This window comes from Notolabrus celidotus, chromosome 3 (assembly GCF_009762535.1).
Source record: "Notolabrus celidotus isolate fNotCel1 chromosome 3, fNotCel1.pri, whole genome shotgun sequence".
Lineage (NCBI taxonomy): Eukaryota > Metazoa > Chordata > Actinopteri > Labriformes > Labridae > Notolabrus > Notolabrus celidotus.
In genome coordinates, this window is record NC_048274.1 from 30548413 (window position 1) to 30572811 (window position 24399).

Consider the following 24399-nt stretch of genomic DNA (forward strand, 5'->3'; position numbering starts at 1 on the left):
CGCCCCTTTCACGCCCACATTCAGCCATATACGGTCAATGCAAAGCACTTTATGAATGAAAATGCATACAAATGAGCTGGAAGATCAAAGGTTCCCACGGTGAATCACTGCAACAACAGAGAGGAAGACACAGAAAATAAAGTTTCTGACACTCAAAACGTGGTCCACGTGAATGAAGCAGAGGTCAGAGAGCACTTATTGTTTGTTTCTTACTGCAGGAGGGCCACAAAAGAAATAAAAATAGGGAGAGTGGGGTAAGATGAGCCAATTTTTACTTATGTTGTCCTCGAGGCTAGAAATAAATAGACAGAAGTACACTTAAAACAAATAATATATTTCAGGATGTTTCCTATCAATTGCAATTATAAAATGCTTCCAGGACAAAGGGCCCTAAAAATATGACTTCCCACAAAAAAGTTTAACTGAGGCTCAACTTGCCCCAGGTTAGGGGTTAGTTGATCCAAGTCAGTGGGTAAGTTGAGCCTTCATGGGGGAAATTGACCATCTGACTTTTTTAAATTCAAACCTGAGGAAAATTTAAGAAATCATTTTCCTATTTAAAAAAAAGTAATGTAATCATACATTTTCCTTTTTCAAATAGTTTAATTCATTTTCTTAAAGCTGACCTAAACAACACAAAACCAACCAAATAAAGGTTAATATTTAGAATACTTTAATATTTGCCATTGGTGAAACAATTTTAAATATTACTGTTAAATGAGGTAACCCATCCAAAATAGAAATAATGTTTATCAACGAAGAGTTCCAATCTGCTGGCCATGTATAACAAAACAAAATATTCATAAATAGTAGTTTCTTTTGAAATTTTGTTAAACAGTTTTGTTAAACAGTTTCACAGTTTAACCTTGTGAGAACACAGTTGGAGCCTCAAGAGCTCACTGCACACTGAAAAAATGGCTATTCAACATCCCATTCATCAAGGTTGCTGAGAAATGTGAGTTGTTGCTCCCTCCTTGCCGTTCCTCCAACCTTTAGTGGTTCAGGTATCTTCTTCAGCACATCCCTGCGTGGGAAAGATCCCTCATCATTTTCCTTGAAGCAAAAGTTGGGTTTCTTATTGCCAGTGCTTCCTCGGACCCTGCGGAGAAATCTGGCGTTCACTTCGTTTCCTTCCAGGCTTTCAACCAAACCAATGTAATGGTAGCTCTTGCATTTGGTTGAAAAGTTTACTATGATGAAGTCCCCAACTACCAGATCTTGTTCAATGTCTGGTTCACTTCTCTCAGCCTCAGAGCTTTCATACTCAGAAGTATCATCAAGTGGGATTGGAGCTGCTTTGCACTGTGATTTTCTTCTTGGTTTGTTTCTTCTTGTTCTTTGATCTTAATTTCCGTTTTCCCCTTCTGTTTGTTCTTTCTCATTTCATGAGCTCTTTCAATGGCCTGCTTTTCAGGTGTATCGGTGAGGATTCTTGTCTTCACTCGCTTGCGCTTTGTTTGTTTCCTGGCCTGCTGATTTTTGGGTAAGGGTATAATTTCAGTAGGGGACACCTATCCAAGGTGGCTGGGGTGCGAATCTGTGCCACTTGTTGAAGCACATGCATGTGAAGGCAGCTCAGCAGAGGTTGAAGCCACAGGTGGATCATCTTCAGCAGCACAGTGTATATCAGGGTTTGGCCTGTCTGACACCACAGATGGTTCAAAGTCTTCATCAGAGAAAACATCTCTGTTGTAAGGGAAAATCCCTGTGGACTTAAATCCAGAAGAGATATTCTGTGGTGTCATAGCTGACATGAAAGCCTCAGTGTCATTCTACACTCAAATACAGTTTTATGCTTCAGAGACTTTACTTCAGTGCATGGTGGCGGGGTAAGTTGAACCACTGGCTCAATTCACCCCACAGCAATTGGCTCATTTTGCCCCATAGACGCCATTTTTAGAAAAAAACTGCCTAGCTAAGCCATTCAGGCTAATCTTTAGCTAAGTGATTCACTTGGTTTTATACGTTAGCAAATCACCAACATGCATGATGCACATTTTTAGACCTATATACATTTGCTTTGAAATAATATTCATTTTAGCTGACATGCAGAAAATGTACCTTGACTCGTAAAAACATGTTTTTTGTGTAAATAAATATCAACCAGTTGTCCCATGTGCTTCTCTTGAACAGTGCCAGGTACAAATGATGGGTGCTTCCTGAATTTATGGTCACATGACAACAAATGTGCACAGTTGCCTAGAAACAGGGGGTGGGTCAACTTACCCACTGGCTCATCTTACCCCACTCTCCCCCAAATATCGAGTGAATCCACGTCGCTGCAGCATTCATGTATCCGTCAGCAGTGCCAGAGCATCCATCATTCATCATCACGCAGGGTCTCACTGCAGTGTTTCACGTTTACAGGACACACACTTTTATTTCACATTACAGAGAGCTCATGTCCTTCAGTGATCTCCTCTCTCTGATAATATCTGACAGGAGTTTGATCCGTGGATATAAGTTTGAATGTGTTGGTTTCATCACGAGCAGCTTGGCCTGCGCTCTGACTGATTATGAGGTTATGTAGGATAATAAGAGAACCGGTCATGGCTTTACTCCACACTTTTCTCATTAACACAGTAAACACGAGCAGGTGATGAAGATGTGATCAGTGTGTGAGGCAGCTGGTGCCGTGTCTCTGCGCTCTGTGTGCTCTGTACAGCAGTCTTTATTAAAAGTAGAATGACACTCAGTGACTCTGCACAGCGTTAGAAACATTGAAAACATGACTGTCACTTGGTTGTTTTACGTCTTCTGATGTTACCTTGGTTTTACCTCCCGACGAACACGTTAGGATACGGCCCGTTGTGTTTCCTCTACACTTTGGAGAAATGTGACGGTGAGACAAAGCTGATGAAATATTTGATGAACTTTAAGACGAGCTTTATCTTGTAATGACCGCTTAGTGGAAACGACTCACAACAGACACACATACAAATAGAATATGCAGATTTTGGTGATTTTGGTGATTTTGGTGATTATGGTGACGTGGGTCTGTTAATGTTGTTATTCAATAAATAGAGTTTGCTTACCGGTAGTCACATTTTCACGTCAAGTTTTGTTTTCATAAATCACAAACTTGGTGTGAAAACTAGCGTATACCAGTTTCAGGTCCCGCTTTGTGCGTAAGCAACGTTTATACATGAGACCCCAGTACCATGGGGTGTTGACAAGGGATGAAACGGTATCATGGATTTCCCTTTTTAAAACAAGAACAAGTGTCTCAATACTGTCGTGGACCTGTGACACTACAAGACAGTCTTTTGAACAAAAAGTGTAGTTTTGTTTCATCTGCAGCGGAGTAGAGCGGAGGGAAGTAGGAACTACAGAGACCATGTGTGCCCACCATCCTTTTCCACTCTGCCCACTGCCTCAGATCTAGTATGATGAAAATGCCCAAAAGCTGGCGTTCCTGGCGAACAGAGGGCCGAATTTGAAGTTGTGGATGCTCCCGCAACTTTTAAATCTCACGTGTGGAAACTTTCGGTTTGTCCTCGTCAAGACACCAGAAAGAAGAAAAGGTGGCGAACAAAGCCACTCTTCAAATCATCAACCCAAAAAGACTGAGAACGTGAGGAAAAAAAACAGACAGGCAAAAAAACTAAAAGAAGCGTTTACAGCCTGACTTCCCCAGGACACTGAAGAGCTCACGATATATCACTAAATATAGCCCAAGACCATTTTCTGACAACGAAGGATTCAGAAGGTTAGTGAACATGCTGGAGCCTAAGTATAAATTCCAATCCTGGCCACTCTTTAGTCAGTCCCTCCAGGATTTTGCGGGATTTTTTTGTGATTGTTGCGGCCCAAATAGCCTGAATTTGCGACAGCTTTTTGAAAAAATTGCAGTGAAAGTTGCGATTTTATTTATTTATTTTTCCTGGAGGGACTGTTTAGTCAAAAACTATCAGCAGCTCTCCACAAAGAGACAAAGGCTAAAGTTACAGAGCCTCAAGCAAGTGATTGCACCGAGGATAGGTTGACTTCACAAGCTACTCAGAGCTTTATTTCTTACCAAGCGGCAAACTCAAGTCTCAAAATATGAAGCCAGTGCAGAAGTGTTTAAAACTGCAGTTCATTGAGCGTCCTCTTGAGGCTGGCTACAGAAACACCAGAAACCACATACACACCAATTCAAAAAAGACAATCTTTACAGCAGAAATAAACATGTTTACAGCCTGGTTCAAAGGATGTTTCGGTCTTAATAGCTAATTTCACTATCGGCACACACTGTACAGGGGTGAAGTTTTTTAGAACGCAACAGTTCAGAAGATATGAAGATTACGAGTTTTCCGTTATGAGAGGCACAGCTGACTTAACTGACAGGCGGGAACACTGTAGCTGTTGGCTAGGAGACTCAAAGCCCGCCTTTTTACCTCACACTAGCTGGACAGCAGTTAAGTTGATTTCAGCATTCCCAGTTTGGCTCTCGACGATGATTGGCTTCAAAATAGCACTCAGGAACAGATGGGTGACGTCACAGATACTACGCAATGTCATTTTTCTCCAAGTTGTTAGTCTTTTTTGTTAAATATTGTACCATGGACTTGTTGTTGAGGTATTATCATATTGTGAGATTTTGAGATTGTTCTATCCCAATCACACCCTTTCAGAATTCCAATCCTCTACAGCAATCCGCTCACTATACAATACTGCTTATGTATTAATGTGTTTGCGGACCATTGGTCAAACCCTATGCCCTCTTAGTAAGTCTGTGGTGATAAATATCCTAGACTCTGCTTCTCTTTTGGGGTTAGCTCTTTTGTAGGTGTTTTTTGAGAGGACAACTTCTCTGGGTTATAGGAGGGAATCTCAAAGCAAGTGTCGAATACAGCGACTTCACATCACATCCTATGTTAGGGACACAGCTCACGCAGCAGAGAAATGTAGTCATTTTCTTCCAGTTTGAAAAGGCCATCCATCTATGCTATTTCATCAGTATAGTATGGGCTCACGCCGGTTTGGCTTTGGGAAGCAGGCGAGAGGATGGAGAGGTGAGGGAGCAAGCACACAGGTATGTTTTATTGATCAAGCACAAGATGGTAGAAAGCCTGCGAACATGAGAATGAATAATGCATGAGACCAGGAGGAAAGGAAACAGAGATCTGCTGAAGGGTTGAGGTAAATTTGAGAGGCAACAACGGGACAAGAGGGGACGCTGGGGTTTGAACTGAATTTCCCAACAAGGCGTCTTATGCTAATGCTTGAATTGGAACACACACTGAGATGGTTGCGGTCTTTTGCATGTTGAGAAGCTGATTGCAGGTTAATAGTTTCATCACTCGTGACATACCCCAATTCTTTCCATCCAGGTGTTCAAGTCTGACTGTGTTCCCCTTTGTACTGAAGTGAACAGAAGGCCCCCCATCGACACTTACTAAAAGCCAGACACACAGACTGATGGAAGGAGTAACACAAAAAGACAGAAGAGCAAGGACCGATCATAAAGTGTCTTCTTGTCTCTTCCCGTTGCTTTGCTTCTCTTTTTTATTGTTTATCATGGTGTCTCTTTGTGGTGATTTAGTGTCTCTTTGTGGCCAGTTAGTGTGTCTTTGAAGCTGCTTTGTGTCTCCTAACAGTCATTAAGTTTCTCTTTGTGGCCTATTTTGTCTTCTTGCAGTCATTAAGTATCTCATTGTGGTTAATTTGATTGTCTTTGTTGTCATTTAGAGTCTCTTTGTGGTTATTCTATGTTATAAAGGCACAGTGCTGGTCACTGTGTGGTCATTTAGTGTATCTTTGTGATAATTGTCGTGACTCTTTGTGGTTATTTTGCATTCTTTAGGCCTCTTTTCTCTCCACAGTTACTGTTTCTTCATCTGGTCATTTCAGTCTCTTTGCGGTTGTTAGAAATCTCTCTCCTAGTGCTTCATGTTTATTTTCCCTTGCTTTTATTTTTTGCTTCTCCTGAGTTTGTTTTTTGAAGCACTTTGAATTACCTTGTCACTGACAATATTAAATAAATAACTTGCCAAGCTTTATTTTTCTCCTGTTTGTGCTGTTTTTCTCTCTTTGCAGTTGGTTTGAGTCTGCTGTAGCTTTAGGGTCTCCTTGTCATTGTTTTGTGCATCATAAGGGTCATCCTGTGTCTCAGGGTTCTTGTGAGTCTCTTTATGGCTGTTTGTGGTTGTTGTTTGAGGTTCTTTCAGTAGCATTTTGCAGTTAAACCCGGGGGCCCCTTTTGTCTCGATGGTTGGTTCCATTCAGTAGTTCATTTCCCATTTTCACATTTGTTTTATTTACAGACAGTGTTTATTATAAGCCAACCTGTGCCCTCACTTTTAAACATAAGCATGTGCTCTTTTAGTTATTTCTATGGTGTGGAAGTTACATCAGTCAGTGCTCTTAAAGGCCCATGCTAAACACAGAAATAGCTTATTTTCCCTTACATAGCCACTGTAGCAGAGTCTCAGTCTCTGAAGCATTAAACGCTGTCAGACGTATAGACTGTACAGAAACTGAAGTGTCCTGTGAAAGCCTGTGCTCATGTATTTTTGCAGATTGTACAAGTTCCAGAAGAAGATAAAACATAACAGTGGGTCCATTTTGTGTAATGAGGTTTTAGTTGGAGTTTTCTTTCTTGCTGTCGCTGAAGGCCAGGGGATGTAAAATGTCCTTTTCATTTATTGGTTTCATTTATTGTTTCATAATGCAGGCACTGTGAAGCCATTTGAGGCTCTAACTGCTTTGGTGTGCAGAGCACATAAAGTTGACTTATACTTCAATAAGAACACTACATGAAAACAGAAGTCTGTAGGTTATATCTGACCAAACAGTCAAGATCAGTGTGTGAAAAGCTGCTGGTGTGGGTTTGGTATGAAGGAGGGAATTTACCCAATCAGTCTTGGTATTTTGAAACTACCGCTCAGCATGAGAGATTTATTGTGGGAGTCTGTTAAGTGAGAGAGAAGCAAAAATACAAGCTTCCTCATATTACTTTTACAGGTCCAAGGGTCCAGCCCCATCAGCCCAACTGACGGCTGAGATATTTCCAAAATTGCAAATTTATCCTCATGTTACAGAACACAGCCCGCTGTGACCTGACACAGTTTGGAGCCCCCTCGTTTACTCTCATGAATAACATGTTTATCAAGTGTAAGGTCTGCAGTTTTTTGACTGCACATTGATGCCATTTGCAGCAAGAAAATTGAGCAATATATTGTACTGATGAAAGTGTGTGAATGAGTGTTAAGGGTCTGTCTGTCTGTCCGTCTGTCCGTCCGTCCGTCTCGGTGTGTGTCTGTCTGTCTTTCTTTCTTTCTGCTATGTGATATACTGTTGAGCCTGTGACCTCTAAACCCTACTGTATGTGTGCTGGGACAAGAAGCAGTGCCTTCATACTGAAAGACATAGGAAGCCTAGAAACAAAGTTTTTGGTACACATTCACTGAGGGGTTTAAACTGAAATAAGAGAGCTGCTCCTTTGGACTATATCCAAAACACCAGCACAAAACAACGCGTGTGGTAATTGTTGCCTGAGGAAGATGTTAGCCGTTTTCATTGTTTTGTTTTTGGCGTTGTTTAAGGATTGTTTGTGTAGCTTCTTTATTTTTTCAGCTCTTCTTTTGACTGCCTTCTTTTCATTAGATAGTTCTGTGTGTGCGTTTATATATAAAAAAATAAATGGATCCAAGCAATCACTGCAATGAAGTCCCAGCTTGTGCCTCTCATGCATAACTGATTCAATCAGCTCTCATTTTCCAGAGAACTAAATTTTGATGATCTATTTTAAAAGAAGTGCGTTAAATAGCATTAACCAGTTCTAAAGGTATTTCCAGGATCCTTTAGGCTCCCGTGAGATGTGATGAGAGCAGTGTGCTAAGTGATTTTGCTAATTTATATTATCCTTCAGAGCAGGAAGCTAAGGCCTCACTGCAGACACCAATTAGCATCAACAGAAGCCAAAGCCCTGTATGTTGACACGTTCAAACACAAACACTGTTAAGTGCCATGGGGGGGTGTCACAAAAATGTTCAACATGTGAGAGTGCATGGTCAGTCATCATCATAATTTCATGTTTTCCAGGAAAAGATATCTGAAAAATATTACTAAGAATATCCACACCAATCTTTTCTGGTCTACATGATACTTCACTTTAGTCTTTGCTCTTTTTGTGCAAAATAAACAAAATACTCTGAGGACAAGTGACACTTCAATCTTATTTATGGCTGTGAAAAAGAGGTGCAACTACGGAGGATGTTTTTAATGTGGAATAAAAAGAGCAAATCTTTGTCCAGATTGTTAGAGGAGGTTTTGGGGAGACACAGCTTTCCTTCAGGGCAGTTGTAAGTGTTAGAGCAAAGACCTTCTGGATTTTGAAATATAAACAGGTATTTATTTTTCATTAAAACAGATGCTAAAGTCTGTGACTGGTTTATTAAGGTAATACACTTCAAGCATAAATTGTGGTTCAGCAGCAGATAAGGTTTTTGATTTTTGTAATGAATCACTACGATGCTTTCAGTCACCTGCTAGGGGCGGAGTGCACCAGCTGGGCGTACACCTGGGTGTGTTGTTTCATCTGTCTTCAAGCTGAAAGGTACAACCAGCTTAGATATACCCTGTGCACCAGTAAAACTTAAAGGTGACATATCACGCTTTTTTTATCAAAATATATTGGTATAAGAGGTCCCCAAAACATGTCTTTAAAGTTTATGCTCAAAAAAACACTTTGAAATCAGATTTTGGCATGCCTGAAAAGTCCTCTTCTTCAGCCCTGCTCAGAACAGTCTGTTTTCCCTCTGACCACGCCCCCTCAGGAAGTGGCTGTCCCCTCGGCTCTCCGGCACGTTGATCTAATGTTTACATGTTGGCTGAATATACACGGCTGCTCACAGACCACGCTACTTCAACCCTCTAAATCTGATCAAGAATCTGATCCTGACGGAGAGGCGCCTGCAGCAGGACCTTTCCGAACTATTGGTCACAGATTTAGTGTTTCTGATGTTTTATTTGTCAGTATGTCGACGTGTGTCTTGGTACACAGCTACTTACATGTAGCTATGTGGCTATGCTAACTAGCGCTAGCACTTATCCATGATAAATACAAATCAGCCACTAGATCTTCAAATCTGCAGACTTGGGGAGTAAAACCAACCTCTGCCAGAAAGGCAGCGGGACCTTTCTGAAGGATTGGTCACAGATTTTGCCTACAACTAGCATGCCTCCCTCCTAAGCTACTTGTTAGCACACGTGTGCAGGTAATGAAAAACGAAGGAAGGGTTCAGTATTATTTTATACAGTCTATGGGCTGAACAAGCTCCGAGCTCTGACTCTGTTACAGACCGGATATTGTTGTTACGTAACAAAAACACGGAAGTCTGAAACGGCTCGTTTCAACACACATTTACAGAAAGGTGTAGAAATCAGAACAGGGGCAGAATGGATTTTTTTCATTTTCGGGGGGTTTGTAGACATGCCAGGGACACATATTTCAGGTAGAGAACCATTTAAAAGTCGATTTTGCATGATATGTCACCTTTAAACCCTGCTTTAACTTTTACACCTAGGACGGAGCAGGTGTAAGTTTGGAAAGTCGCACTAGTAGGCCTCAAAATGCAATAAATCACAGTTACAAAACTTAGAAGCAAAGTACAATGGAAGCACATCTTGTTTCCAGAATAATCAATGAAGCGACATTAAGACAAGAGAGAAATCCATGATGGGATACTGCTCAGACAGAAAGCTGATTTTAAGGTTTCGTTTTGGCAAGCAAGCCCTGTTTGAATGAGTCAAAGAGCTCTCCCTTCAACTCCAGCATGTGTCGGAAAGAAACGCAGCTCTGTCCCCATCCTGCAGCTGCTGATCGCTCTCAGGTTTTATGTAAATGAGGCTGTCGGCTCTGAGCTGTCAATGCCGTTCAGTCCTGTGAAAGAGGGGGAAGTCTCTCCAGATTTGTCAATGATTGTGTTGCATGATAATGATGCTTTTGTGATGGACCTCCCCACTTTCCTTGTTGGTAGTCGATAGTTGTGACTGTTCTCAGTCAGGCTTTGTGCACTGGGTGTAAATTCTAGACAACAAGTCAGTCAAAGCTAAGTCTGATAGAAAAAGGCTGACTTTGTTTGTGCCCAGCTGGTGCACACAGCCCCCTAGTATCCAATGTGGTTGTTAGAGCTGATGATTCAGTGTTGGTTCAGTTTGAAGATTTTGTGTTGAAGCTTTGTTCTTACTCATTCTACTGGCCTTGCTACAGCATCAAAGTCTGTGTGTCTTTCAGTCGTGTCTCCTTTTATGGATTCTGCATATGCACAGAATCTGTAGGCAGGTACCAGATTTTGTCATAGGAAAAGGAATGTTTTTGTTGTTGTTGCCATACGCATTATTGTCCACTGTCTTTCAGCAGGCTTCAGCTGTGTGCAGGAAAACAGTTCATGTGGAGGTTAAACACAGTGTGCCTCAATGCGATACAAGAACCTGTTGGTTTAGCACAAGCGGCAACCTTCGGTCTCAAAATATGAAGCCCATGTGGAAGGGTTATAAACTGCAGTTCATTGAGCATCCGCTTGAGGCTGACTGCAGAAACACAGAAAACCAAGTACACATCAATTCAAAAAAGATGATCTTTACAGCAGAAATAAACATGTTTACAGCCTGGTTCAAAAAACAGCTTCAGTCTGAAGAGCTAATCTCTATCGGTGCACTGTGTAGCTGGGGTCAATTTTTTTATAACAACAGTTCAAAAGATATTAATATTACAAGTTTTGCCCAAATAAGGACATGACTGACTTGACTGACAGGCGGGAACACTGTAGCTGTTGGCTAGGAGGCTCAAAGCCTAAATCAGCCTTTAGGTTGACTTCAACATTTCCAATATGGCTCCTGCTGGCTTCAAAACAGCTTTCGGGAACAGATGGGGGACATCACAGAATCTACGTCCATTATTTATACAGTCTATGGTTTAGCTTTGATGAATATCTTTAATTAAGTTGGAGTTAAAATTGTAGATACTTTGATTCTTTTCAATACCCCATGCTTTAGAACAATACAATATCTTTTATGTCTGTGTTTGATAGTATCCAAAAGCTATGAAGCTCAAATTAGTCATTCGTTAGTTGGGATTCTATTCCACATAATCATCCGCTCACCATACATTATCCCTTACATATCATATAAAAGCTCTAAATTCTGGTATCTTGATAACTCTAGCCTGCAAGTGCACAGTGGAAGTTGCTGGTCAGACTGTGCACAAAGGCAATGTAAGAAAAGGGAACGGTCTTCTATTGGCATCCGCTGGCTGCATCTGATGTCTGGAAAAGTTAGGATTTCTGATAGTGTTAAAAAGTGCTATCAGTTGAGTGTTGTACTGTATATTTTAAGTAGTGGCTTCGCACTCAAAAATGTCTAACAGCTGCGTGTCTATGCACAACTCTAAACTCTCCAGCAGCAGACTCAGTATGTTGAATGCAGCTTATGTAAGGGAAGAAAAGAGGAAAGACATTTTGTTCTTAAATATTTAAAATGTCAGAATCATTTTTTGCACCAGGAACAGAACAATAGAAAGTTTCCCATCACAGCTCCACCTCCTGACTGATCTGTGTAATTTCCTTGGGTGATGACCTCGGGGTGAGGTTTGAATCGTGCCCTCAGTTTTGATTGCTTTGGGACTTTTGCTCTCTCAGGTTCAGATTGTTTGAGGCAGGAAAAGGGGAAACAAAGGAAGAAAAAATCTTAACAAATGCATGAAGAGTTGCAGCACATGCAGTGCTTGAACCTGTGAATGCTTCTGAAAACACCCTCTTTTAAAGCACTGCTCCTATGGGGCTGTTTAATCAAAGTGTGTCTCTGGTGTACTTATAGCCTGGATTATTCTTGACGGCCCAAGGTGGGGAGAAAAAGGAAGAATTTAAAGAGTCACAAAAGGGCCAGAGGAGGCTTCAAAGACTACAGATGAATCTGTGTCATTTGAGCTGTGATTGGTGCTGGGGGGGAATCGCCGGGGGCTAGTCTGTAGGATCCTGCTGCTTATTCATGAGGAGTCTTCCAACTGGATTGTTGTATTGTAGTCGGTGCGTTTCTCATCGCCCATGCAAATCAGTGTTGTAAAAAAACACATGCATAAAAGCCCAAAGCACTTAATTTCATCAGATATATCTCATTAAAGCCCCATTAGTCAGATGTCATGAAATATTTTAATGACTCCAGCGTGTCTCAACAGAAGGACATAAACAACAATTTGACGTGCCGGTTCCTTGAAAATCCCCCCTGTCCCTCCTGTTTGTCATCCTTGGTGTCAGGAAATAATAAAGCAGGATTACACATGAAACCTTTCAACATTTCTGGTTTAGAAATGACAAAATGACTTGTGCTTTTTTTCAAAGTCGAGCCAAAACATTTAATACACACCATGGCAGGAGACATGCACTTGCAGCACTTCAAACTGTGCACCTTCGCAACTGTAGCTCGCATTTTCATAAACACATACAAACCATAAAATAATTTAAACAAAACACATATTAAAAAAGGTGGGAGGGTTACACGTTTTCTTTTTATACACGTTTATAATACTGCTTCATAAAATGTATCACAGAAATGAGCTTTTACACAGAGCAAACCATAGGAACCAACTCATGTATTACACGGACACTGTGCTTCTTGATAGTAAGCAGAAAAACTGTGAACGACACCCAAGAGGGAATGTCACAGAGGACAGGCGTCGGGAAGAAGAGTCTGTTTGGGGGGAAGAAGAAGGAGGAGGAGGAGGAGGAGGACAGGGAGGAGGAGGAGGAGGACGAGGAGGAGGAGGGTGGGTATATATCTGTCCCTCTGTGATGATAAACAATCCAAGTGAGCTGAAGGGCAACGAGGGCGACCGCTAGGCGTAAAAGGTCTCCACTTTCACCGACTGACAGAACATCGTCATGGAGAAGACCAGGCCCAGGATCTGCACAAACACAGGACAGATCAGCGTTAATGGGTTCAGATGTTCATGTGTAAAGTCCCAGTGAGACAATGAAGAGCTCTTGTGTCTCATTGGCTCACTCTGTAATAACGTACATCTGTTTGACAGAAACTGCCAAAAAAGATGAATTTCCTCCGACCATTAGATCCAAATCTCATTAGGTTTATTTCTTGGAAGACAGCAAGATCAGCATCCACACAATCCAATCTTTCATTAGTTAAATTCTGCACAGTCTGACGTGTGTGAGAGCGTCTTCAACAGTTTTTCTCATTGATCAAGTTTCACTGTAAAATACTTACTTCTGTCACTAATGATGGAAGAATGAATTAGAAACTAACCAACATATTGATAGACAAAGTCTGTAGCCAAGGCTCCGCAATGGAGTTTAATTTATGAAGCATTTTAAAAACAGGACAATTAAAGAGCATTACTCTGGCAATGTAAAACATTAGACTGTGATAGTGTTATAAAGAGCCAAGTAAATAATAATAAAGGTATGTTTTTTTATTTGAAGTGGGGTTGAATGAGGTACTCATCGATAGTGAGAGCACTAGCCAACAGTCAGCAGCACTCCGGTATGAAGAAGCTGCCAGTGTCCCTGCACAGAGGTTAAGCTGTGTATCACTGCAGACAGGGTCAGTTATAATAAATACTTCAGCCTCTTCAAAACTCTTCTATGCAGGTTAACATTCAGTTTAAGTATTTGCTGTATTTGTGGATATTTTCACTGCTTCCTCATGATGTAAACAGTCGTGTCCTATGAGGCTATGTTGCTACTGTTTAAGTGGTAGATATGTGTTTAATCCATAGACTGTATAAGTAATGGACATAGTATCCGTTACGTCACCCATCTGTTTTTGAAGCGCTGTTTTGAGGCCAGTTGTCAGCGGGTGCCATATTGGGAATGCTGAACTCTGCTGTCGAGCTAGTGTGAGGTAAAGAGGCGGGTTTTGAGCCTCCTCGCCAACAGCTTTAGTGTTCCCGCCTGTCAATCAAGTCAGCTGGGCCTCTCTTAATGCAAAACTCTTAATCTTAATATCTTCGAAAATGCCATGTTATGAAAAAATTCACCCCACATACAGTGTGTGCCGATCAAGAAATGAGCTATCCAGTCTACACTCCTTTTTTGTACCAGGCTGTAAATATGTTTATTTCTGCTGTAAAGATAGCCTTTTTTAAATTTGTGTGTATGTGGTTTCTGGTACTTCCTGGGCCAGCCTCAAGCAGACACTTGAGAAACTGCAGTTTTTAACGGAGGTTGCTGCTTGGTTTAACTGACCATGTCTGCAGCTTAGCTTGGCTTCTGTTTAGCCTGGAATTCCAGCTAGCTTCTTCTCAGAGGCACCAGGCTGACTGCCATTTACTGTTTGTAGTACTCTTACTATTTATAAATGCCTACCCTAAAAAAACGAACTATCCCTTTGAAATATAATGAACACATTTTTTAAAGATTAATGTTACATTTAGTATGTCAAATGCAATATTAAAGTTTGAAACAAATCCTTTAATCAAAAGAAGCACATAGATCATTGCCACTGCCCTTTTAATACCTTTTTATTTAACATTACCAAAAATACATCCCTACAGTTGGCAGTTTGCTCACCGATATAAAATGTGTTTATTTATTTAGTTATTCACGGAACCTGTGAATGACTTATTTGGAAACCCCTCTCAGAAGTCCTATAAATATTAGATAAAATCAAACAAACAAAGTAAAACTCAGAGTTAACTTGAGTCCAACAGGAAAAACTCAATCCTTCATCTGCATCAAAATACAAAACAAGTAATCTGCTGTCAGCACATGTTTCACAGTAGAAGCTCACAGTTCTGCATGAAGGCCAACAAGCTGTCACCTGAAGGATGTATGTATGCATAATTCTGAGAAATCTTTCACATTTTTGTGTAAGGCCTACTTCAGGAAAAAAAAATAGCAAGACATTTTAAAGGTTATGTCTTTCATTTCTTAAATTGAAAACTGCTGCAGTTTGACCACAGCCAGACCTTTCCACTCGGCTGAATGGACAAATGAAATGTTGTTGCAGGAAAACTGAAGGAAAGGTTTTATATTTAAAGATGAAGTGCCCCTCAGCGACCTCCCATGCCTGTAACCAGATGGCTTCATATTTAAGACGTGCCCTTTGTGAGCGAAAACCAAGGTTTTCTGAAGCTTAACTTTATTTAATAAAGGAAATAATTGGACAGCGTTGATGTCAAATAGCAATCCTGCCGTCTGCAAATGGGGAATAGAATTTCTGACTCTAACATTTCCTCCTCCTCCAGAATTACAGAATAGAATGGAAGTCTAACACCTGCAAAAACACACACTTGACTGTTGGAGAGTAATAGGCACACTGGACTGATCTGTGAAAATGTACAGTAACAGTTAGGAAGTGATAAAAGTTTGTTAAAGTAAGAAGCTACCTGCTTAGGGTTAGGACAAGACTTTGTTTTGAACTAAGGTTGACATTAGGGATGACCACAATTAATCGATTATCGATTAATTGATTAAGAAATTACTCGAAACACACATTTTTGTTATCAATTTTCCGTCACGTTGAACAAAAATCATGTGGTCTCATATTACAATCAGCTATCATGGAGGTGTTTTAAGTTTAAAGCATGTTTAGATGTGAATCAGCTGTTAAAATTGTTCCGCACAGCGGAGACGCTCAGTTGGGGCTGCGGCTGCGCGTCAGGTGTCCACGTGCGCTTTTTAAAAGAGGATCAATATGCAACTGCTGCCAACAACAACACGGACACGAAGAGTGACAGCTTTAAACAGGACATTTTAACCTTTGGATACGAAGGCAACAGACAGGTGGGAAATTCAGGTACGCTATGTTTGCAGAGCAGCAACATCAGATCCGTCTGAGCTTTTCTGCAGCTGGACTGATAGTGACCCGGTTGCGCTCCCGGCTGACACCTGATTGAATACACATGATTATTTTTCTCAATAAGAACGAGTAGACAGAAAACTGGACACTGTGAGATTGAAGTAATTTTCTGTTAGTATTATAAGCCTTCACTTTATAAGATTATGTCCGCAGAGAATATTTTAATGAGCCTGATTGTTGATATTCTGCGTGTCAAACATGTACCCGTATTCAATCCTGTCAGTGATATGCATTTTGTTGCTGTAGGAAATATAATTTAGGGGGAAGACAACGTATTTGGCTTTTGTTTTGACGTAAGAATAATAATGTTTTTTTTTAATCAATTAATCGATAATTGATCGTTAACATTTCCAAAGATCGATCACGGAAAATACTTAAAATGTACATCCCAAGTTGACATTGAGTTGTAACCTAAGGGATGTAATCTAAGTGACAGAGAGTATGCAACAGTCTCATATATGACGGCCCAAGACTTCAGCCTAATTGTGCACATTACTACTAGGGCTGGGCGATAATTCGATAACGATAATTCTAACAATAACTTGATACATTTAAACCTGTAATTACACCCCCTCAACCACTGGAAAGGGAGGGGGCGCTAATGTGCCTTAAAGGCTAGTTGCCACCCAACATTGAACAGAAGCAGAAGGCTGCATTGAACAGCCAATCCTGTTGCAGGGTGAGAGGTAGACATTTGGAGCGGAATGTAAACACAGCTGAAACGAGCGACAGCGACACTGAAGAAAACTTAAAACCTTATACAACTGAACACTGAATAACCGTGATGCGTTCACTGCACTGTGGTGACAATATCACTCTGCCCGTAACCTTTAGTAACCTTACAGGGGAGTGCACTACTCATAACAGTACTCTACTAAACTGACACACAGTATTTGACATATCTTTGTGGAAAATTTAAATAAGATCATGCAAATTAGCATCATATAAAATGAGAGATTCAAGAAGTCAATCAGAGAACTAAAACCCAGATACAAGCTAACAAAGTGTTTAAATTTTCTCTCAGGACCAAAAATCTGCTTTTAGATTTAAATTAAATAAAGATTTGATATTTATCGTGATAAGTATCAATATCCGCTGATATGAAACATTTTATAGTCATGACATCTTTTTCAATATCGCCCAGCTCTAATTACTACCAATCAGATGTGTTCATAGTTAATTAAGGATTGAGCTTGTGTTGTTGTTGTTTTTAATATGAAGGATAATTCATACATATTTAAAGTGTTTGTATAATTAGTTGGGAAAATGTCTACATATTCTGCTGCATTAGATCAGTGTGTGACTCGTGTTCTGTGGATGACCACAGAGCAGGAGACGACTGGATTGAGTTAACGGAGTGATCACAGAATAACCTGCTGTGCCACCGTCTGGCTGCAGACTAATGACAACTTTCTGCCGTCTGATACTTTTTCTGCTTTCATTCATTTTCAAGGTCAACTTTGTCGATCAAATAGCACAGCTGGTTCCGTTTACCTGTTTGTATGTTGAATTTTTCTACCAACAAAGTTCAACCGTTCACTATGACAGCTGAAATGAGAACATAGTGGGTGGCTTGCAGTATTTTGTCATGCTGTTATCTCAGATTCAAGATTTTTATTTTATTTCATGAAAACTAGCTTTTACATCATGAGTTGATGATTTAATCCACCCTGTATTACAAGACAGCAAAAGGCTTTTTAAGGAGTGTAAATGTCTCCCTAACATGAAAATCTGATCCAATTGGCTGGCTTTGATTTGATTAAAGGTGACATATCACGCTTTTTTCATCAATATATATTGGTCTAAGAGGTCCCCAAAACATGTCTTTAAAGTTTATGCTAAAAAAAACACTTTGAAATCAGATTTTGGTCTGCCTGAAAATCCCTCTTCTTCAGCAGTCCTCAGAACACTCTGTTTTCTCTCTGACCACGCCCCCTCAGGAAGTAGATGTGCCTCGGCTCTCCAGCACGTTGATCTAATGTTTACATGTTGGCTGAATATACACGGCTGCTCAGAGATCACGTTACTTCAACCCTCTGAATCTGATCCAGAATCTGATCCTGACGGAGAGGCGCCTGTAGCAGGACCTTTCTAAAGAATTGGTCATAGATTTAGTGTTTCTTGTTGTTTTATTTGTCAGTATGTCGACGTGTGTCTTGGTACACAGCTACAGCTACAGCTACAGCTACAGCTATGAACATGTAGCTATGTGGCTATGCTAATTAGCGCTAGCACTTATCCATGACAAATAAAAATCATCCACTAGATCTTCAAATCTGCAGACGTGGGGAGTAAAACCGACCTCTGCCAGAAAGGCAGCTGGACCTTTTCTGATGGATTGGTCACAGATTCTGTGTTTCTTGTTGTTTTATTTGTCAGTATGTAGATGTGTGTCTTGCTACAGCTACGACATGTAGCTATGTAGCTATGCTAACTAGCGCTAGCACTTATCCATGATAAATAAAAATCATCCACTAGATCTTCAAATCTGCAGACGTGGGGAGTAAAACCGACCTCTGTGTTTATTAAGACAGCCTACAACAAGCATGCCTCCCTCCTAAGCTCCTTGTTAGCACACATGTGTGCAGGTAATGAAAAACGGAGGGGGGGTTCAGTATTATTTTATACAGTCATTAAAAAGTCCATTTTGCATGATATGTCACCTTTTAAAGGACGAGTCTTTATAATAAAGGAGGTTGAAGGTGTGATTCGATTGGTAAGTTTGTAAGGATATATCACAAGATGGTAAAAAAAAATCGATATAAATAAGGGTGGATTAAAATCGATTCAAAAAAATTTGAATGGGGATATTATTTTTAAACAGTAGAGGGCGCTATCTGCATTTCACTCCGCTAGGTCAACATCATGAAGTCTCTTGCGCTGCTCTCTCCTCACTCGCTGAGTTGAACATAACAGACATGGCGGCAGCAGGTGAAGACCGAGCAGTTCAGGATGCACCTTCGTGTTTCAACTCTGAGGTACGGAAGCATTTTGGCTTTCCCTGATATTCCTGAAGAAACACATGTCAATTCCAAACCAGGAGCATCAGCTGCACTTTAATTTATTTAAAGCGATTTACCTTATTTTTTTTAATATTTAATACTTTCCTTTCATTTCATTTTCACTTCCATTTCTTTAGAATTATTCTGAAATTTTCCAACAATGTATTTTTGTATGGTGATTTTATTTTTTTTGCAAGGTGCTGAAAAAAAGTATGCAGTGTTTTTATTTGAGTAACAACACACCTTAAAAATGAAAAAGGATTACTTTGTTTACAAAGAAATATAAGAGAAAAATTATATATTACAACTGTCCATATCCGAGAATTGAAATAATATAATAGTTATTTAAATTTTGAGTTCAATCGAGTTTTCTTGATAATCGTAAGTGAATCGTATCTTGAACCAAAGATCAGGATTTGAATCGAATCGTGTGTTGAGTGTATCCTTACATCCCTATCGTTTGGGTATTTAATTTGATTCAGTCTGATGTAAACTTATAATAGAATCCCAAGTTATTTTTTTGGTGACTATAGCTGAGTAAGAAATTCAAACAATTTGTCTTTCAAACTAACATACCTTTGTGTGTTTTATTTTTCCAAAAGAAAAAAGACTAAACTTACTGTACAAACCAAAATGATATAAATAAACTGAAGTCTGTGTCCAGGTGTCTCACCATGACAGGTAATTAGGTGGAATAATATGAAAACTTGTTAGGCGTCTACCTTCATGGACTCTGCAAAGCCCTGCTAGCAGTGAAGTGAAGTATTTATTCCCCCAAGTGAGAAAAATTAAAGTCAATTACACAATCAGAGTAGATGGAAACAAACGCTGTATGACAGAACTCATTGTGTCACATCAGACAGAAGAGCAGTACTGCTGAGTTAAAACTGTAATGATGAGAACAATTCTAGACATGGTTCTCTCTCCTCTCATAGCGTCTCTGTGGCTCTCACACGACATTTAAGCGTTGCTGTTGTCATCGCGCTCTCTTTTAAAAGTTTGTTCTTAATTTGAGACACATTTCTGTCACACTCTGTTTAATGCTGTCTGCTTGGGGACTTGTAACTCAGGTTTAACGTATAAAGCATGTGACTAATCACTCCAATGACACAGTAAGACCGTCCACCATGGTAACAAAGTGGCTGTGTCATTATAACCATAAGCTAAACTGCCTTGTGGCTGGAGAAGTGATAATACTGGGGGCTGCTCATGCTGCTGCTTGCTAGCGTCTTGTCAGGTGAAATTAGTCTTGCAGCCAGTGTACCTGATGACTTTCCTACTAAATGTTCTATTAGGCCTACATTGCCTGATTTCTGAAGGGAAGACTGGAAATCGCTTCACTGATCTCAGATGTTTTTGTTCTTCGTGAGCGAACAAACAGTACCTGAGCAACCAGGTTTCTCTTGTGGAAGGCAAAAGGCCAACATTCAAGTCTTACAAAATTGAAGCTGCTGAGCAAAGCTTGCTGTAATGATATGTCACAATGCATTCATGTCATCTTGTCAACTGTCAGTGATCCTTAAGGCTGATATCAAGAGTGATCACTTTGGTTAGGCCTTAACCTTTGAGTCGTCCATGGCCAGTAATCTCAAGCTGACCACGTATAAAGCTGCAGCCACAGCTGTTCTTGGCAGCTTAAAGTGTGACTGTTAACAGATATCTACATGAACAACAACACTTTTTATATACAGTGAAAGTATGAGAGCTCTAAAATTAGCCAATGAGTCATAGCTATTAACCGTATTACATTTTAAAGCTGCTGAGAACAGGCTCACAGATTTTCAGCTTTCCTGTAGAACCTCTGTTGTTAATGTTAGTAGGACTACGGCTGGTTCTTCTTGATAAATGTGATGTTACACCTGCGGGAAGCCTTCACACACTTAATGACCTGAAAAGCTTAAATGAAATATGTTCATTTATTACAGTTACCTGCATCAATGTGGACAAATATGTACAGTATGAGCTCTATCAAGGGGGACTGAGGTATAGTAGCATAGTTCAAACTTTGTTTTAATGCTGTAGTTATTTGGATTCATGCAAGTGTTATATCGAAACCAAAAAAATGTCACCTGTATTTGCACTGCCTAACGGCCAAATTCCACCAGATCCGTGTCGGGATCTAATAGGTTTCTATTCTAGTCAATGTGTTAACTTCCACTGGATCCGCTCCATTGCGTTCTGGCTGCATCCCTGATCCGGAATGCCGGAACGCAACGGATCAGTTACGCCAGACTTCTATTTTTGCCGGATGCTGGAGCACAAGGCATCAATATGCACAGAGCAGATGGAGCGGGACAGGAAGTCAGGCACCAAAACAAAATGAAAACATCTGGTAAATTTTCAAAATAAAACACTCTGTTATCACCAGATTGTATTTCTCTTAACTACAACAACAAACCGTCATGATGAACAGACCGCCTGGAGTCAACAGGTCAGAGGTTTTCAGAGGACCAGAACAACAACATGGATGAGGAGAGGAGGAGGATATTTATTAATGCTGTAACTACCGCCAGAAACCTCGGTCACATGACTCCAGCTGTCCTGCGGTCCTGCTCCGTGCTGCGTTCTGAAAACGCAATCGGTGGGTGTTGACAAACGAGAGAGCACGGAGCCGGACCACAGCGGATCGAAGACGGATCGGACACGGATCTGGTGGAAGTCCTGCGTAAGATTGGTTCTTTGAATAAATATTAAAGTTGTTCTCGAATGTCTAAATTTATAGCAACAGTTTGGTCATGCAGGCCTTAAAAACTAAATACATTTTGTTAAACAGGGGCCACAAGTGATAGTTATATGAAGTATCAAAGCGGCATGTGTAGTAAAGTTAAAGACAAATCACAAATTTAAAATGGGTTTGCCAACATTACAAGCAAAAGCTGCGTAGGCTGTAAAGCCCTGTTAATATATTAAACTAAACACTGAGTGAACTTAACATTTGTGAGAAGAACGTTTCTTTTTATCTCAAAAGTTACATAAACTTGCCTTCATTTGTCCTTCTAAAGGCCTACATATCTCATTTGTTGTTGTATAATGTTGTGAGTCAGCTGGCACGTATTACTGATATATCAGATAAGTCTTTCTGGTTTTCACTTTGCAGCATGTAGGATTTTCACAAAGGGCACCGAGAATGTAAAATGAGCCTGCAGCATCACAGGGGCACTCGTGTGATATTTCTCCTCCCAGATTGTGGAAGCACATCACGTAACACCCGGCTGGAAAGCAGAGAAATAATTTTATGGAAAGTCAAACCGTCCTATGTGGTCTTCAGGGGTAACATGAGAGGCTTATATGGGCTCCAGCTGTCCAGAGAAATCCTGCATTCAGCTTTTAATGCAAAGGACACTGGGAGTATTAGGTGTATTCAACACAAAGTAAGAGCCTCTGTTTGAGCCTGCCGATATCAAGGACTCAGTTAATGACTCAGTCTTAAAAATATAATTCACACAACTTAAAAGCTGTAATTACCTGAGTAAGTGCTGTGCATAGAGCAAAGATCCAAAGTGCCACCAGGTTGTCATTAAGCCAGTCCTTCACCCGCTCGTAGCAAGGCTGTGGAAATGAAAAGCACACAAACACACGAGCATGGAATGAACAAACATTAACAAATAGATGTAAACTCAACATTTCAATTTCCAATGAGAAATGTAATCAATCGTGAGCACTGAGGGGGTTGTTATGGCAGAAAAGTAACCTTTGCGGACTGAAGTGAAGGCCTCGTCTTTCATACACTTGAAAATTTATCCCAGAAATTTTACGGCACTGTGTCCATATAATCTGGTGGATGTCCACGTGCCTGTGCTGTTCACACATTGCTCCTGCCAAGTGGTTACATGCCAGTTTAACTAGACACATCCTACATATAACTTCATCTCTATTTTCTAGATCTATATACTGCCAACCTGCGCTGAGATGTCATTTGTGCTTCTTTACATCCAGGTAGTAGAGCATCATACCATCATGGGATATGCCTCAAACCAGAGCCCCAGCTAGTCGTGGTTGGCTATGCTACAGCTTAGACACAACATAACCGGCACTTTAGGCCTACCATAACACAAATATTAACAACTCAACTAACTAGTTATTCTGGTGCCAATTAGCAAAGGTGATGACAGTGAATCATTTAGTTGACTAATAATGCACATTCCTAAATACTAGATATACCTGCAGACCAGCTACTTTATGTTAAATCTGCCTTATATTCCCTTCATAATGCAGTGAAATTAGACATTAGTATCAATTGATCAATCCAAGAAAAGGCAGTTTGTTCTAATGTTCATTAACTATGTAATGAGGCAGAGTAAACACAGTCAAAAGCCCCTGTGCTGTTATACACTATATTAAAAGCACTGTATTAGCACTCATGTAACACCTCTTGTCCAATCAGATGACTTGGTCAGAACTGACTGTATAAACAGAAATAACAGAATGCTTCAATAGACCAATCAGAGTCAAGTTTCAAAACAACCTTGGAGTAAGGATTATGTAGCATTTACAGCACATCTCCTGCTGCAATAAAAGACTGTGATATAAAATGTTCCTTGGTTAAAAGGTCCCTTGGGCGACATCTTTATCTCCAACTCCTCCTCCTCCTCTGTCCTAATATTCTTTGGGGAAACTTTCCAAATTCAAGCAATTTCCAGCTGTCCCTGTCTCCCTTCAGCTGTACAAACAGGAGTAATGTGACTAGGGGAGCAGCACATATGCCGCAGGTATCATTTAGATATGAGAATGGGTTGAATTTTTCATGTCTGACAGAGCTTGAATGCAGTCTGAAGGCATCTCGAAAATTAAAGGAAAAAAAATCCCCACCCTCTCACTGCTTCCCCATTTTTTTGTCCCTGAGACATATTCAGCAGCTAGAGCACATTTTAAAACCTCGTCTCAAACTCTGCAAAAATGTCCCTGAGCCATGTAGTGCCAAACAGGCAGACAGAAGAGAAAGATAATTACTATAAATAGAAGGAATAGAGCGATGCCCTCCTGGGTCAGTGATATGTGAAAGTAATGAAAAGGAGATGAATCCACAGAGCAGAGAAAGTTGCTTTCTAAGAACAGGTGAGAGCTGACATTAAAAGTGACGGAAGTGGCATTTGCCTCAAGGGCAGTATGACGCACAGTTCCCTCACCCCTTGGACTTTTTACAGTTATAAGCACCAATCCATTTGCTTGAGTGTGTAAAGGACTTGGACCCAGCTTGGAATAATGTAGTAAAAGGAAAGGTGCTATCATAACAGGCTACACTGCTATTCCAATTAAATTATTCATCTCTGCAGACTTGCCGCTCCATTTGTGCTACTTTTGAGTCTCCTTACGTCAAGAAGCTGAGTCAGAGCCAGGGAAACCTAACCCAAGCTACTCTGCATCTCACTGCTGTCTGAAACATCGACAACTAAACAGATATATTTTCCTTAGCAGGGGGTGAAATAATTCTGCCCCGGATCAATATGGAAAGTCATTTGGTAAACCAAAATTTAGAGCAGCTCCTGAGTTATTTATCAAACTGCTGTCCAGCGTCAAACCTCCCAGGGCACAGAGCTGCATCTGAAAATATATAAATTCATATTTTTATTGTTTGGTGCCAACTGCAGAGTCCCATAAA

At 40.4% G+C, this 24399-nt stretch overlaps 1 protein-coding gene and 1 long non-coding RNA gene across 3 annotated transcripts in view; one reads left to right on the top strand and one right to left on the bottom strand.

Annotated features, from left to right (window-relative positions):
* LOC117809997 overlaps positions 1-24399 on the top strand; it is a 52368-nt gene that overhangs the window by 12235 nt on the left and 15734 nt on the right. The gene's annotated exons all lie outside the window — the stretch shown is intronic.
* The window catches only part of tspan4a (tetraspanin 4a), a 187280-nt gene continuing 174996 nt past the window's right edge, over positions 12116-24399 (bottom strand). For both annotated transcript variants that reach the window (XM_034679524.1, XM_034679523.1), the window contains 2 exons: positions 22266-22349; positions 12116-12886 (listed from right to left, as the gene is read on the bottom strand). In XM_034679524.1, the coding sequence (XP_034535415.1) occupies positions 12818-12886; positions 22266-22349 (153 nt within the window). In that variant the 3' untranslated portion in view covers positions 12116-12817. The remainder of the gene's footprint in view (positions 12887-22265; positions 22350-24399) is intronic.